The sequence below is a fragment of the Taudactylus pleione genome, unplaced genomic scaffold, assembly GCF_031769625.1.
Source record: "Taudactylus pleione unplaced genomic scaffold, aTauple2 ptg000156l, whole genome shotgun sequence".
Taxonomy (NCBI): Eukaryota; Metazoa; Chordata; class Amphibia; order Anura; family Myobatrachidae; genus Taudactylus; species Taudactylus pleione.
The window spans coordinates 7,076,842-7,092,507 of record NW_028284558.1 but is presented as its reverse complement, the minus strand read 5'-3'; the positions used below and the strand labels follow the sequence as shown (position 1 = coordinate 7,092,507).

Below are 15,666 nucleotides of genomic sequence, written 5' to 3'. Positions count from 1 at the left end.
AGTATTTTAAAGGTATTTTACATGTGTTTAATGCATTTAAAATACTTGTTAATGGGTCTGACTATTGCATCTAGTGTTAACTAGAGATGTGCACTTTGGTTCTCCAGGAATCCAAATCCACCTGAAATTCATGAATCCAGACAGATCCGAGTTACGGTTCTAATCTTCTGAGATGATCCGGATAAAACCGAGTCGCTGTTCTGATCTTCCAGCGGTCTGGATTTCGGATTTTAAATCTGTGTTTTGGATTGCAAAAATGACACGATTTTAGCTGTTTTTCAAAACTTTTTGTAATTTTTTTAAAGAAAAAAAATCCAGAACCAAAATCAAAATCAAAACACTTGAGGGTGGTTTTGCAAAACCAAAACACGAAGATAAATCCAGATCTAAAACCAAAACACAGGGCTTAGCGCACATCTCTAGTGTTAATGTATCCAATAGCATTTTTGCTTGTTCTGTAACTACCGCACATACATTGAGCTTTAAATTGAGGTAAAAATGCAAATAAAGACCTTAGTGACAGCGAAGGGGAAGAGGGATTGAATGGGAGACTACACAAACACACGTTTTACAAAGCACACAGTAGAGCCTACAGCAATAACCATCACCAGCAATCTATTACTAATGCTGGACATACAGTATACAATTATCTGTCAGATATCTGTCCAATCTGGCTGGTTGGAATGAAAATCTGGTAATATATGGGAGCAAATAACATATATCATTTGCTCACAAACACTGGAAAACAGACAAATTGGTTAGAACACATGAATTTAACCAATTTGAGCAATTGTTTTTTTGTCAGTTTTTCAGTGTTTAAGACCATATGATTGACTGTCATTTGCTCCCATACATTACCAGGTTTTCATTCCAACCAGCCAGATTGGACAGATATCTGTATAGTGTATGCCTAGCATAAGGATTTCTCTTTTCCTCTTTATAATTACTAAAATACCTGTATTTGTAAAAACTGCCAGTTACATAATTCTCACATGTGTAAAAAACATGTTTTATTTGCAGAAAGAATTATAGAAGATCATGAGTTGGTGATTGAAGTTCAGTCAAAGTGGGATATGGAGGAAGACTGCAGGTTTTACTTCAGGAAATATTATACAAAATATGAATTTTTTAAAAATCCAGAGGTAGGGTCACATTCAAAAGTAGCCAAATACCATTATCTTACACATGCATTGCTAATTGTTACAGATGTGTCCTCTTGTATCTTTGCCGATCACGCTACAAACGTGCGCACGCAGCACACCATGCGATTAGCCACGCCATGCCATGTTCTGTGTTTGCGCTGTGTGTATTAGTGTGTAACTGTTGTATGTGTGTTTTAGTGTGACTGTGTGTATTAGTGTGTGACTGTATGAATGTGTGTGTATTAGTGTGTAACTGTATGTATGATGTATGTGTGTATTAGTGTGTGACTGTATGAATGTGTGTATTAGTGTGTAACTGTATGTATGTGTATATTAGTGTGTGACTGTATGAATAAGTGTGTCTGTATGTATGTGTGTAACTGTATGTATGTGACTATGTCTGACTGTGTGTGTATTAATTTGTGACTGTATGTATGTGTGTATTAGTGTGTGACTGTATGAATGTGTGTGTATTAGTGTGTAACTGTATGTGTGTATTAGTGTGTGACTGTGTGTATTAGTGTGTAACTGTATATATGTGTGTATTAGTGTGTGACTCTATGAATGTATATTAGTTGTGTAACTGTATGTATGTGTGTATTAGTGTGTGACTATGAATAAGTGTCTGTGTGTAACTGTATGTATGTGTGTATTAGTGTGTGACTGTATGAATGTATATTAGTTGTGTAACTGTATGTATGTGTGTATTTGTGTGTGACTATGAATAAGTGTCTGTGTGTAACTGTATGTATGTGTGTATTAGTGTGTGACTGTATGAATGTATGTATTAGTGTGTAACTGTATGTGTGTATTAGTGTGTGACTGTGTGTATTAGTGTGTGACTGTATGAATGTGTGTATTAGTGTGTAACTGTATGTATGTGTGTATTAGTGTGTATTAGTGTGACTGTATGAATGTGTATTAGTTGTGTAACTGTATGTATGTGTGTATTAGTGTGTGACTATGAATAAGTGTCTATGTGTAACTGTATGTATGTGTGAGTAGCATATATGATGCTATTAGTAGTGAAGAGGGAATGATGTGGGAAATAATAATAGGGTGAGAGCAGGAGGTGGGATGAGTCTGGGTGCAGGAGGAGATGGGTGCCTAGATGTGGGAGGAGATGGGTGTCTGGAGGTGGAAGGAGAAGCATAAGTATGTGTGCAGGAGATGGGTAGGTGGAGGAGAAGAGGCATGAGTCTAGGTTCAGAAGTTGGGTATCTGGATGAATTAAGAGAGATGCTTGAGTCTGGGTGCAGGAGATGGGTGTCTGGAATTGGGTTGAGAGGCATGAGCCTGGGTGCAGGAGATGGGTGTATGGAGGTGTGAAGAGATGGGTGTCTGGAGGTGGGAGGAGAAGCATGAGTCTGCGTGCAGGAGATGGGTAGGTGGAGGCAGGAGAAGAGGCATGAGCCAGGGGGTATGCAGTCGGGATGCCGACAGCGACTGTTGGCATCCCGACTGTCTAATCCCGGCAAGGGTCTAATGACAAGCGTCGAAATCACGACGCTTGATATTTTACATACGCCGGGAGCCCGAAGCCGGCATCCGGATCGAAGGTAAGCTGGGCGCAGACAGCCAGGGGGGGAGGGTTAGGTTAGGGGCTCCCGGGGGGGACTTAGGGATAGGCAGCCCCCTGGGAGGGTTAGGCTAGGGGAAGGTGGGGTTAGGCACCCCCAGGGGGGTGGTTAGGGTTGGCACCCCCCCAGGGAGACTTAGCGATAGGCTGCGGGGGGGGGGATTAGGTTTAGGCACTTAGAGGGGGGTTAGGCACTTGGGGGGAGGTTAGGGTTAGGCACCCCTAAGGGGGGGTTAGGGTTAGGGGGGGAGAATGGTTAGCGATACTTACCTTAATTAACGATCAGGATTTTCACCCTTGTCGGGCTGCCGCCGTCGGGATTTGAACCGCCGAGCCAGGGGCCTGACATGGAGAAGCCTGGGATCTGCTATCAGGCAGTGATGATGAATAGGAAGATGTCACAAAACTAAATGTAGCTGTTGTTCAGCAGCTACCTAATAAGTTGGACAAAAAAAATGTCCTGACCCGCAAACCCGCAAACCATATCTGAGAAGTACAACTCACTTCCCCCATTACCATAAAGGAAAACATTGTGCCGTGAAGGAAAGTATACTTTACCATAGCCTGTGTCACTGAATGCAATACCAGGCTGTGCTCTCTATCACCTACAACTATAGGCAACTGTACGGTGTAGATAGGCAAGTGGGTAGGCAAACCGTGGCTGCCTAGATAAAGTACATTGCTCTGGTGCAGTACAGGGGCCTTGCAGCATAGAAGCAACAGAAGACACAGGGTGACAGTGGCAATATCACAGAGACGATCAACATCAGGCAAGTTTGGCTGGGGTAGGTAATTGGTATAGTATTTTATTTCAGTCACAAAAATGCTCTATGTAGTGTATGACGGTCGCAAAATACTCCATTAATTGCATGGGAGTCATGAAAATGTACTCTGTATTGTTTGGCGGTCATAAAAATGCTCTCTAATTCATGGTGGTCATTACTATGCTCTTTGTCTTGTATATCTGTCACAAAACTGCTCTCTGTTTAGTATGGCACTCATAAAAAGGCTCTCTGTATTGTATGGTGGTCACAAATTTCTGTATTGTTTAGTGATCATATAGATGCGCTTTGTATTCAATTTCAGTCACAAAAATGCTCTTTGTTTTGCACGTCTGTAACAAAAATGCCCTCTGTTTTGTATGGCAGTCTCATACGGGATTTAGTCAGCGTGTGAAATGCCGACGGTCTAAATACCGGCGCCGAAATCCCTACAGTGTCGGGATCCCGGCACCAGTATCCCGACAGCTGGCATCCCGAAAGTATCGGCAGTTAGGGGAGAGTTAGGCACTAGGGGGGGAGGTTAAGTTTAGGCACTGGGGAGGGAGTGTTAGGTTTAGGGTGTGGAGAGAGGGAGGTTAGGCTTAGGCACTAGGGGGGAGGTTAGGTTTAGGCACTGTGGAGGGAGAGTTAGGGTAGGGGTTAGGGTTAGTGCTAGCATACTTACCTACAGTATGGGTATCGATGGACAGCACACTTGTTATCCTGACCAGCGGCATCCCGAATGACGGCAATCCTTACCCAACCCGACTCTTACATGGTATATAAAAGGAGGAGGCTGCATTCTGTGATATCCCTATATCTACTGAATTGCTAAATCCTAGCCAAATCAAGTGGACATTTATATATGATTACCAAGTTTAAGGATTCAGCCATCGCATCCTCCCAGTCAGCACCGCATTTGGCTCTCCTCATTGACTGATACTGGGTGGAGGCGTGGCCGCCTCCTTCCAGCATCAATCAGTGAGGAGAGATGGAGCCGACTGGGAGAGGGGAGTGAGGAGGGTGCAGGGGGCGCGGACCAAGGGCAGGGGCCGTGGACCTACGAGGGCCCGTCAAAAAATTCTATGGGGCCCCCCTAGATCTAGTTACGCCCCTGCATGTGTGTAACTATGTATTTGTATATATGTGTGACTGTATGTATGTGTATATGTATGTTACTATGGGTGGGATGTACTAATGGCAAAACGTGGTCAAAACTCTGAAAACTGCTGTTTTCGGATATTTAGACACATTCCCCATGTATCAAGCTCAAGCTTGTACCTGATAGGCAACACCTTCTATAGATGACATTGCTTATAGAAGCCTACGGGCTTCTTTCCACATAACTCTCCAAAAGGGATCCATTAGGATCCATGCCAGTGTCCCCCGCACTATCCCCATGTCCCAAATTATTCTCTTTAGGGTCCCCTAGTCTTAAGTGCCCTGGGGCCCCCAAAACTTTAATCCAGCTCAGCCCGGCTCCCAAGCTCCATCCCGTCTCCTCGTCTTAGTGCCTCCTCCTCTTAAGGGGGACAAACAAGGGGATAATCAGGAGAGGCACAGAGAGAAGTCCCCATGACGAGGGCGCTATCTGGCAGATGCCTAGAAGGGAGGTTAGTAAAAGCAAAGTCAGGGTGCAGTATGGGGGAGACTGGGAGAAGATATAGGTGGAGGAGATAAAAGGGATGAACAGAGTGAGACGTATTTAGGAAAAGTGGAGGAAATTAAGAGGTCATTAGGAAGGCGGACCAGGATGGGGCAAACGGAGAGAAGTCACAAAGGACTCAGAGAAGGGATAAAAAAGATTAAAAGAGTGACAGGTCAGAATAGGAGATTGATGTAATCAGGGAGCAGGGACAGATTGGGGGAGAGAGTGATGTCATCAGGGAGCAGGGACAGATTGGGGGAGAGAGTGATGTCATCAGGGAGCAGGGACAGATTGGGGGAGAGAGTGATGTCATCAGGGATCAGGGACAGATTGGGGGAGAGAATGATGTCATCAGGGATCAGGGACAGATTGGGGGAGCGAGTGATGGGAGCAGGGACAGAATGTGGGAAAGAGTGATATAAACAGGGAAACAGGGCAGAATTGTGAGACAGGGAGAGTTTGTAGTGGAGATGGAGCAGATTAGGAAAGTAGTCCTCAGCGAGTTGATGCAACATTTATTTATTCAGAAGGAAGAATGTAAAAAACAAAGGTGTAGGTTTAGATATAAGATACCCAAGTGCTTCATTATTGTGAGTGTGACAAGTGCTGTACATACTTAGGCCCTCACTAGCGGCAGTACGCTCGTTCCGAGCGATGTTCGCACATCTGCGCATGCGTACGGTTTTTAGTACGCATGCGCGAACCAGTCAGTGCGGCCGAAAAACATTTGTACGCAATATAGCGAGTGCCTGCTATTTTGAGTGACAGAATGAGGCGTATGTGGGTGGTAACAGGGGAAGGTGCTTGAAAACGGGGAGTGGAGATCCGTTCGCAGGCGTGCTTAAAGGTCAAAACGGGCGTTTTATGGGTGTGCATAATTAATACAGCAGCGTCAATGACCACGTCACTTGGTTTTTTTTAACTCAGAACTGCTCGCAAAATAGTGGTTGAAAAAACCAACCACAAGAATAGCGAGCAGTTCATATCCTGTTCGATGTACTCGATTAATCTAATAAATAGCGGACATGACGTATGGTGCGAACGGCCAGGGGGCATTTTTAAGAAATAAAAGAGCGTATGTTTTGCTCGCTCGTTCAGACTTAGAGGTGTGAACAGATTGCAATGTGCGAACGGATCATTTGCATAGCCACCCCTTGTTTTTGAACGAACGAACGCAAATAGCGAACGGCTCTGAATGAGGGCCTTAATTTTTATGTCTCTGTGTGATTATAAAGATACAGTCATAGTAATTTGTTTTAGAAAAACTTTTCTTTTTATCCTGTTTGTTTTGGGCTGTGCAATAGAGTAAATCTGCCTCTAGTTTAAGACTTGTAATCCAGAATGTTACCATAGGATAGAATGGTAAGAAGAGGTAGTAAGTTGCCATGTGCTGGTAGAAAAGCTGGAGCCACTTGATTGCATGTGCCCCCCAGACTAAAAGTTGCCAGCCAGCCCTGATTCCTGAGTCGGTTTTGGGTGTTCCCGTCTGACTCGGAATCCAAAACGAGGCAAAACGTCATCAATCCTGCATTGGATTCTCGCAGGTTTTGGATCTATCCATCCAGGGGTGTGCTGTGCTGTCCATCCAATGTGCTGTCCATCCAGGGGTGTGCTGTGCTGTCCATCCAATGTGCTGTCCATCCAGGGGTGTGCTGTCCATCCAGAGGTATGCTGTGCTGTCCACCCAGGGGTGTGCTGTCCATCCAGTGTGCTGTCCATACAGGGGTGTGCTGTCCATCCAGGGGTGTGCTCAACTGTCCATACAGGGGTGTGCTGTCCATCCAGTTGTGTGCTGTCCATAAAGGGGTGTGCTGTCCATCCAGGGGTGTGCTCAACTGTCCATCCAGGGGTGTGCTGTCCATCCAGAGGTATGCTGTACTGTCCACCCAGGGGAGTGCTGTCCATCCAGTGTGCTGTCCATACAGGGGTGTGCTGTCCATCCAGGGGTGTGCTCAACTGTCCATACAGGGGTGTGCTGTCCATCCAGTTGTGTGCTGTCCATACAGGGGTGTGCTGTCCATCCAGGGGTGTGCTCAACTGTCCATACAGGGGTGTGCTGTCCATCCCGGGGTGTGCTGTCCATCCATTGTGCTGTCCATCCAGGTGTGCGCTGTGCTGTCCACCCAGGGTATGCTGTCCATCCAGGGGTGTGCAGTCCATCCAGGGGCTGTAAAAAAAAATCAAGAAAAGTTTTAAAAAATTGAAAACAATAAGTTTAAAAAAAGTTAAAATGTAGTTTTTTTCGTGCTGTACCCCAGTGTATGCATATAAGCACTGTGACGCTATACGCCCTACCCCCCCAGTGTATCCATATACAGTAAGCACTGTGATGCTGCAGGAGGGCGTACCCCCTCCAGTGTATCCATATAAGCACTGTTGCACTGCAGGCCATACTCCAGTGTATGCTTCCTTACCCCAGTCTATATAAGCACGGTGATGCTGCAGGCCGTACCCCAGTGTATCCGTATAAGCACTTTGACGCTGCAGGCCATACCCGAGTGTATCTGTATAAGCACTGTGACGCTGCAGGCCATACCCCATGGCTTGCTTCAGTACCCCAGTGTATCCGTATAAGCACTGTGACCCTGCAGGCCGTACCCCATAGTATCTGTATAAGCACTGCGACCTTGCAGGCCGTACCCCAGTGTATCCGTATAAGCACTTTGACGCTGCAGGCCATACCCCAGTGTATCTGTATAAGCACTGTGACGCTGCAGGCCATACCACAGTGTATCTGTATAAGCACTGTGACGCTGCAAGCCATACCCCATTGTATGCTTCCATACCCCAGTGTATCTATATAAGCACTGTGACCCTGCAGGCCATACCCCAGAGTATCTGTATAAGCACTGTGACCTTGCAGGCTGTACCCCAGTGTATTCTTCCGTGCCAAAGTGTATCTGTATAAGCACTGTGACGCTGCTTGCAGTTCCCCAGTGTATGCTTCCGTACCCCAGTGTATCTATCTATATAAGCACTATGATGCTGCAGGCTGTACCCCAGTGTATCCGTGTAAGCACTGTGACGTTGCAGGCTGTACTCCAGTGTATGTTTCCATACCTCAGTATATCCATATAAGCACTGTGACGCTGCAGGCCATACACCAGTGTATCCATATAAGCACTGGGCATTTGTGCCGTGTGTTTGCGCCGCTGTTCTGACGTTTACCTTTTTTTTTCATACTGTACACAGGTACAGGGTATTAGACTGCCTTGCACATAAACAGGAGGCACAAAGTATTAGACTGCCTTGCACATACACAGGTACAGGGTATTAGACTGCCTTGCACATAAACAGGAGGCACAAAGTATTAGACTGCCTTGCACATACACAGGTACAGGGTATTAAACTGCCTTGCACATAAACAGGAGGCACAAAGTATTAGACTGCCTTGCACATACACAGGTACAGGGTATTAGACTGCCTTGCACATAAACAGGAGGCACAAAGTATTAGACTGCCTTGCACATACACAGGTACAGGGTATTAGACTGCCTTGCACATAAACAGGAGGCACAAAGTATTAGACTGCCTTGCACATACACAAGTACAGGGTTTTAGACTGCCTTGCACATAAACAGGAGGCACAAAGTATTAGACTGCCTTGCACATACACAGGTACAGGGTATTCGACTGCCTTGCACATAAACAGGAGGCACAAAGTATTAGACTGCCTTGCACATACATAGGTACAAGGTATTAGACAGCCTTGCACATACACAGGTACAAGGTATTAGACTGCGCTGCACATACACAGGTACAAGTTATTAGACAGCCTTGCACATACACAGGTACAAGGTATTAGACTGCACTGCACATACACAGGTACACGTTATTAGACAGCCCTGCACATACACAGGTACAAGGTATTAGACTGCGCTGCACATACACAGGTACAAGTTATTAGACAGCCTTGCACATACACAGGTACAAGGTATTAGACTGCGCTGCACATACACAGGTACAAGTTATTAGACAGCCTTGCACATACACAGGTACAAGGTATTAGACTGCACTGCACATACACAGGTACACGTTATTAGACAGCCCTGCACATACACAGGTACAAGGTATTAGACTGCGCTGTACATACACAGGTACAAGTTATTAGACAGCCTTGCACATACACGATCACACGGTATTAGACGGCTTTGCACATACACAGTACACAGGCACAAAATATTAGACTGCCTTGCACATACACAGGTACAAGTTATTAGACAGCCTTGCACATACACAGGTACAAGGTATTAGACTGCACTGCACATACACAGGTACACGTTATTAGACAGCCCTGCACATACACAGGTACAAGGTATTAGACTGCGCTGTACATACACAGGTACAAGTTATTAGACAGCCTTGCACATACACGATCACACGGTATTAGACGGCTTTGCACATACACAGTACACAGGCACAAAATATTAGACTGCCTTGCACATACACAGGTACAAGATATTAGACTACCTTGCACATACACAGGTACTACGTAGTATAAGACTGCCTTGCACATGCACATGCAGAAGACTCTTGGCATACACAATTGCTGATGCCGGGAGCGATAGCGCGACAGCGGGGACCATGCTGCATTCGGCAGTTTAAAATAATATACTATAAACTTATACTATGGAGACCTAAATTATCTATATTACATCGATTGTGTTAATATATGTTTAAGTTAAAATTAGTAAATTATATCAGTATAAACATTGTAGTTAGAAGTTAGTATGAATAAAATACCCACTAGTGTAAATTAAAGGAGAAATTAAAGTTCACTGGATACTTGTACTCTGTATATAACCAAACACATTGTATTATGACATCTTTCCTTTGACTCTTAAGCTGGCCACACACATAGCGATCTGCACACGATCAGCCGATGTGTACAATTTGTGTACGATTTCCCTTTTAACTCTCCCCGGCAGCTCTGCACACGATCTCCACACGATTTGGTGTCCAATCTTCATAGATCTCTCCTGTATCCAGACTTTCACAGTGCATCGCCTCCTAGATTGTCAGATCTGCCCATGCACGGCAGATCTGACGATGCGATGTGCGACCAGCGGGGACGTGCATCGCATCGTGAGTGGGGACTCACGATTTACTCAGGGTTTGGCCATAATTTACACGATCTGTCGTTCCAATATGTCGGAATCGGCCAGATCGGGTAAAATATCACTATGTGTGTGGCCAGCTTTACAGCTCAATCCAATTAGGAGCGAGTCCCACGCAGCGCGAGTCTTTGCAGCTGTTTGCCGCACTTAAAGAACCGCTGGACTCGCACATTTTTGTTTGCAGCCCCATATGGCTGCGAGCAAAAATGTGCGAGTGCGGGGTGAGATTGGACCGCGAGGGGGCGAATTGTACGCCATTACAACGTGTCCCCTTTGCTCCTAATTGGATAGTCATTAATATGATTATAACGTACATAAGTGGTCCATTTTTCCTATATATAGTTAGTGTTCACTCTAGCTCCGGCGGCATGCAGGGCGCCGGAGCTAGAGAGAGCAACCATGTGCGCGCGTCCGAAAAGGGGGCGTGATCATGAAAAGGGGGCGTGTTTATAAGACGCATCCCCTTTTCCCCTTGGGGGCGTGCCCGGCACTTACGGACACGCCGGGCAGCCCCCAAGCGCTGCACAAAGGGAGAATAGATGCTGGGCGCATGCGCCCGGCGTCTATTCTCCGGCGGTGACCGGGCCACCGCACATTTCTCCACCCGGGGGACACTGCGTCCCGCGGGTGAAGACGGCACCCGCAGGCTGTGAGGGCAGGGCGCTTTTTGCCCTCCAAAAGGAGGGGAGGGCGCCGCGCCCCGCCAAAACAGCCTAGCGGGAACGCTATATAGTAATGAAGAGAAACTAGGCAGTCTGCCAGGACCAGCAATAACTATTGATAGTACTTAACCAAAGTACTTGATTCTATTTGTAATATTTTTACTTTAATATTTTAGACCTGTAAAGAAAATGTTATGCTGTATTTTCACTTGTAAAGGGATAGGAATCATTGACATGCGCAATGGGGCCTATTTGTCAAAGAAAATGTGTGGGTGTTTTCTTGGGGGATACTCTACCTGAAAATTTGGAATCTCAAAGAAATTCTAGGAGAATGGCCAAACATGTTGCAAGCATCAAGGTTTCTAAAAGTGTAAAATGTAGAAAAACAGATGACTATTTTTGCTACTATAGATAAGTGTGCATGGTTTTATTTGTATTTAATGATTTCATGTTAACAGAACTATTTTCCAGATTTAATGCTGTCCTATTCAAGCGAAGTTAATGGTGCAGCAAAGTCTGTTGATACAGTAAAGGTGAGTAATGGTCTCTCAGCATCATATTTTTTTCTCTACCCTACAAGGTTATAGTCAAAGATAAGGTCTGCTGTTTGGGATGACATGTTTTACATTACAGTGGACCTGTCATCGCAACTAAAAACTCTACAAACTATCCTCTCAATTTGTTTCAGAAATCTATTTTTTTACCTATCTCTTACCTATTCTGCACTGTCAATACTCTGCAATGCTAGTGAAAACATGGACTAAGGAGAGAAATAGTAAATAAGCAGTTTAGGAGTCTAGGAAGATATTTGGCTTCCGTGTGTAGATTTTGAAAATAGAATTAAAAGTAAAAAAAAGTTTATCTCTGTTTGTAACATACAACCGTATAGTAGCAGTGCTAAAGATATAGGGACTGATGTAAAGTTGGATGCACGTCCATTTAGTAAATAAATGCTAAAATGCAGTTTTTAGCATAGCGTGTGCTCCATATGGCAGGCAACTAAGTTGTATGTAACTCAGGACCTGATTCAGCAAGGAACGCAGTTGCTAATATGCACGCAATTTTCTAATTGTTGTGTACTGCGCATGCATCGCATGTACGAACCGCTCACTGCAGTCGGGACTGCGCCGACCCATCGCAGAGTGATTGACAGGAAGTGCCGATTGTGGGTGGTAACGGGGGGTTGGGTCGGCCGAACACAGGCGTGCCAGTGCGTTTATACGCCGTTGCAAGGGCGTGCATAAATTATCCACTGCGATATCATATGCAGACTGAGGCCTGATAGCATGGAAGTTAGCAATTTCTGAGTAAGGTCAGGGCTTTTGCAAGTGTGCGTGAGGCTGCGATGGTACTCGATTGTACCGATGCTTTCGCAGTCTTGCTAAACATTACAGATGTGTGTAAGGAAAAGTGGGTGTCTTTATGTAGTGCAGCGGCGGCATTGTGATCGCAATGGATTAGCATGCTATCGCAGTTGAACTGTGTGCGTAATCGCTATTGCATTCTCAGTTTCGTTCTGTAGTTTAATCATGCCCTCAGTCTCATCTCCACTTGTGGCCATCTGTGTGACCACGGGGTGTTCGTACCTGGGCTAAGTTTTGAGAGGGTGTGTTGAAGTTGTTAGACAGTACAGGTATTGTGTAGGGATGTAGTCAAAAAGCCGGCGGTCGAAATGCCGACCTCCGGCTTCTTGACTACATCCCTACACAATACCTGTACCGTCTAACAACTTCACTTGCCGACAGTGAAATCCCGGTAAAGGATTAATGATAGGCACAGAAATCCCGACGCATATAATTATCCACCCGTCGAAATCCCGACACCCGGCATACCGAACAAAGGTTAGCCGGACGTCACGAGCGGACAGCCGTGCGGGGGGGAGGGTGAGGTTTAGGGGCTCCAGGGAGGATTTAGGATTAGGCACCCCCCCCCGGAAGGGTTAGGTGGTTTACTCCGTCGGGATCTGCGCTGTTCGGGCTGCCGGCGTCGGGATTTGAACCGCCGGGTTCATGTCCGGCAGTCATTCATACCGATCCCATTGTGTAGATGGTACAGGCTATGCATAGTTTTTATACGCAGAGATCCTACTGTTTTCAGAGGGGTCTCTTTCATCAAGGATAGGGCAGGTGCCAGTGCTCACTGAGGGGGAGATTTATTAATTATCGCTTTTAGAATGCAATCAGTAATGGACATCATGGCATCAGGGCCATCTCTTCCATTGGGCTTGTTGGGCAGTTGCCCAAGAGCCTGAAGCCCGCCAACCCGCCCTCCTGCAGCTGCGGCCAGTTGGTAAATTTGTGATGTTTTTATAAGCCGGATGCCGGTGCACTGTATTCTGATCTAACCTCACCCGCCCCATCCCCCCCTGGTGACGAGTACTCACCTCACTTCATCCACCGGCTTCAGACCAGTCAGACAGAGTCTCTCTGCATGTGTGGGAGGTCTGATGGGCATGCAGGAGAGTTTCATTTTATTGACCATTTACATTTTTTTCCCGTAAATGGGTGGGTAGGGGCCCCAATGCATTGCTTTGCCCAGGGTCCACACTGCTGTTAAGACAACCATGCATGGCATACTTACCTGAGGGATCTTCCTCCGGTATGCACCATCTTTTTCTTGCCAGGGCAGCACCACGATATCCAGCTGTCCCAACGATATCTGAACTAATGTACAAGGGTGGCCATCGGGCTGCACCTGCACTAGTGGCCGCTATCAGGAAATTAACCTTTCTGGTCTCTCTCCGGGCCACCTCGTGAAAAGAAGCCCATATGCTTATATAGGCAATGTCATCTATAGATGGCGTTGTCTATGGGACACTAGCTCTGGAAATGTCACTTTCCGGAGGTAGGTGCATACCGCCACATCACAGCCCCATACTATTCTATGGGGGCTGCAGTGCTGGCGAGCCGCAGCGGATATCTCAGATATCTGCTGTGGTCCACTGTAATACCTATGGGGAACCATATGTAAAAAAACGTATCTCTGTGCTGACCCCTCACATTGCTCTTATTGTCTTCTCCATATCTCTGTCATTGCCCCTGCTTAGCTCTATCATTGCTTCCTCCATAGTTATACCTTTGCCTCCTCCATAGCTCTCTCATTGCCCCCTCCAAATCACTCTCAATGCCCCCTTTATATCTCTCATTGCCTCCTCCATAACTCTCTGTCCCATTCAAAGCTCTTTCATTACCACTTCCATTTATATCTCACTGCCGCTTCCCTATATATCTCATTGCCCCTCCATAGCTCTCTCTTCGCCCTCAGAGCTCTCTGTTCCCACACACAGTTCTTTCTGCCTCATCATTGTCCTCTTATCTTTTTAATCAGTGGAACAAACGTCTGCTGCTCCTCTGTCCATTGGCTCCAATGGGATGCTGCTCAAACAGGATGTGACGTTTCTGAGTGGGAGTTGTGGGCTGTCTGACTTCTCTGATCCCTCGTACACATTTTAACCTTATCATGCCTTGACCCCTCTCATATCCTCTGCAGGGGTCCCCATATCCAACAACCAGAACAAACGTCCATTTTCCTCCCTAGTTTTTCCTCCTGTTTATATCTCCGTGTTTTTCAATGGAAACCAAAGCTACTGCTTACCATTTAAGGCAGCAATTGTGCAGGGTAGGGGGATATGACTGTTTGTTATGGCTTGGAGCCAGGGGCGTAGCTAGAACTTTGTAGGCCCCATAGCAAAATTTATAAGAGGGCCTCCCAAGTCAGGTATCCACACAGTTTTCCTTCCCTCACCCTGTAGCACCTCACACCCCCCACACCTCATAGCACCTCTCACTCCCCTCACCCTGTAGTACCTCACTCCCCTCAGCTCATAGCACCTCTCACTCTCCTCACCTTGTAACACCTCACTCCCCTCACCCTTTAGCACCTTACTGACTCACCTCACCCTGTAGCACCTCACTCTGTAGCACCTCACTGACTCACCTCACCCTGTAGCACCTCACTCCCCCCACACCTCATAGCACCTCGCCGGCAGCAGCGGGAGGGGAATGTATTGTTCAGATCAGCAGCAGGACTCAGGAGTGTGTTCGTTTGTCAGCAGCAGGAGCAGGGAGAGTAATGTAGGGTCGGGACTCGGGCCGGCACTGGGGGAGGGCCGGGGTGTACTCACCGTCAGCAGCGGGAGTCCGTCTGGTCTGTCTGCGTCCAATGCCGGCTTCTCCTGCAATGCTTCCAGACTCGCATGATGATGACGTCATCATCTCGCCAGTCTTTTGCATCTTGCAGGCAGCTCTCGCTCTCCTCAGTTCGCGACTCCTGGTGAGACCCGAACGGATCTTTACGTAAATTATTATTAAAATAATAAAAATTATATTGAAATGATTAAAAAATAAAAGTTCATATTGCTTGCTGGGACACGGGTCCCCTAGCGGCGGGGCCCTATAGCAACTGCACTCCCTGCATCCTCCATAGTTACGCCACTGCTTCACTCTCCCCTCTCCTTTGTATCAATTTCACCTTTTGTTTTATTTTTAGATGTTTCTGAGTACAAGCACATATCCAGAGGTCCAAGGTTACTTATACATGTCAGAAAAGGGGAAAAAATCATGGAAACATTTTTTTTTTGTCTTACGACGCTCTGGACTATATTTTTCAACTAAAGGAACATCAAAGGTATAGTTCACATTGACAAGAGCTAAACATAATAAGAAAAGAGAAATGTTATACAGTATGCTAACATTTTAATATTTCCTTGACGTCTTAAATTTGAAAAGCAATATACTGTATAATGTGTTTTCCAGAGG

At 46.1% G+C, this 15,666-nt stretch overlaps 1 protein-coding gene across 1 annotated transcript in view; it reads left to right on the top strand.

The window, feature by feature from the left end:
• GRB14 (growth factor receptor bound protein 14) overlaps positions 1-15,666 on the top strand; it is a 65,809-nt gene that overhangs the window by 29,799 nt on the left and 20,344 nt on the right. Inside the window, exons 3-5 of the mRNA XM_088474891.1 lie at positions 1,021-1,142; positions 11,368-11,442; positions 15,398-15,535. Of these exons, the coding sequence (XP_088331017.1) occupies positions 1,021-1,142; positions 11,368-11,442; positions 15,398-15,535 (335 nt within the window). The remainder of the gene's footprint in view (positions 1-1,020; positions 1,143-11,367; positions 11,443-15,397; positions 15,536-15,666) is intronic.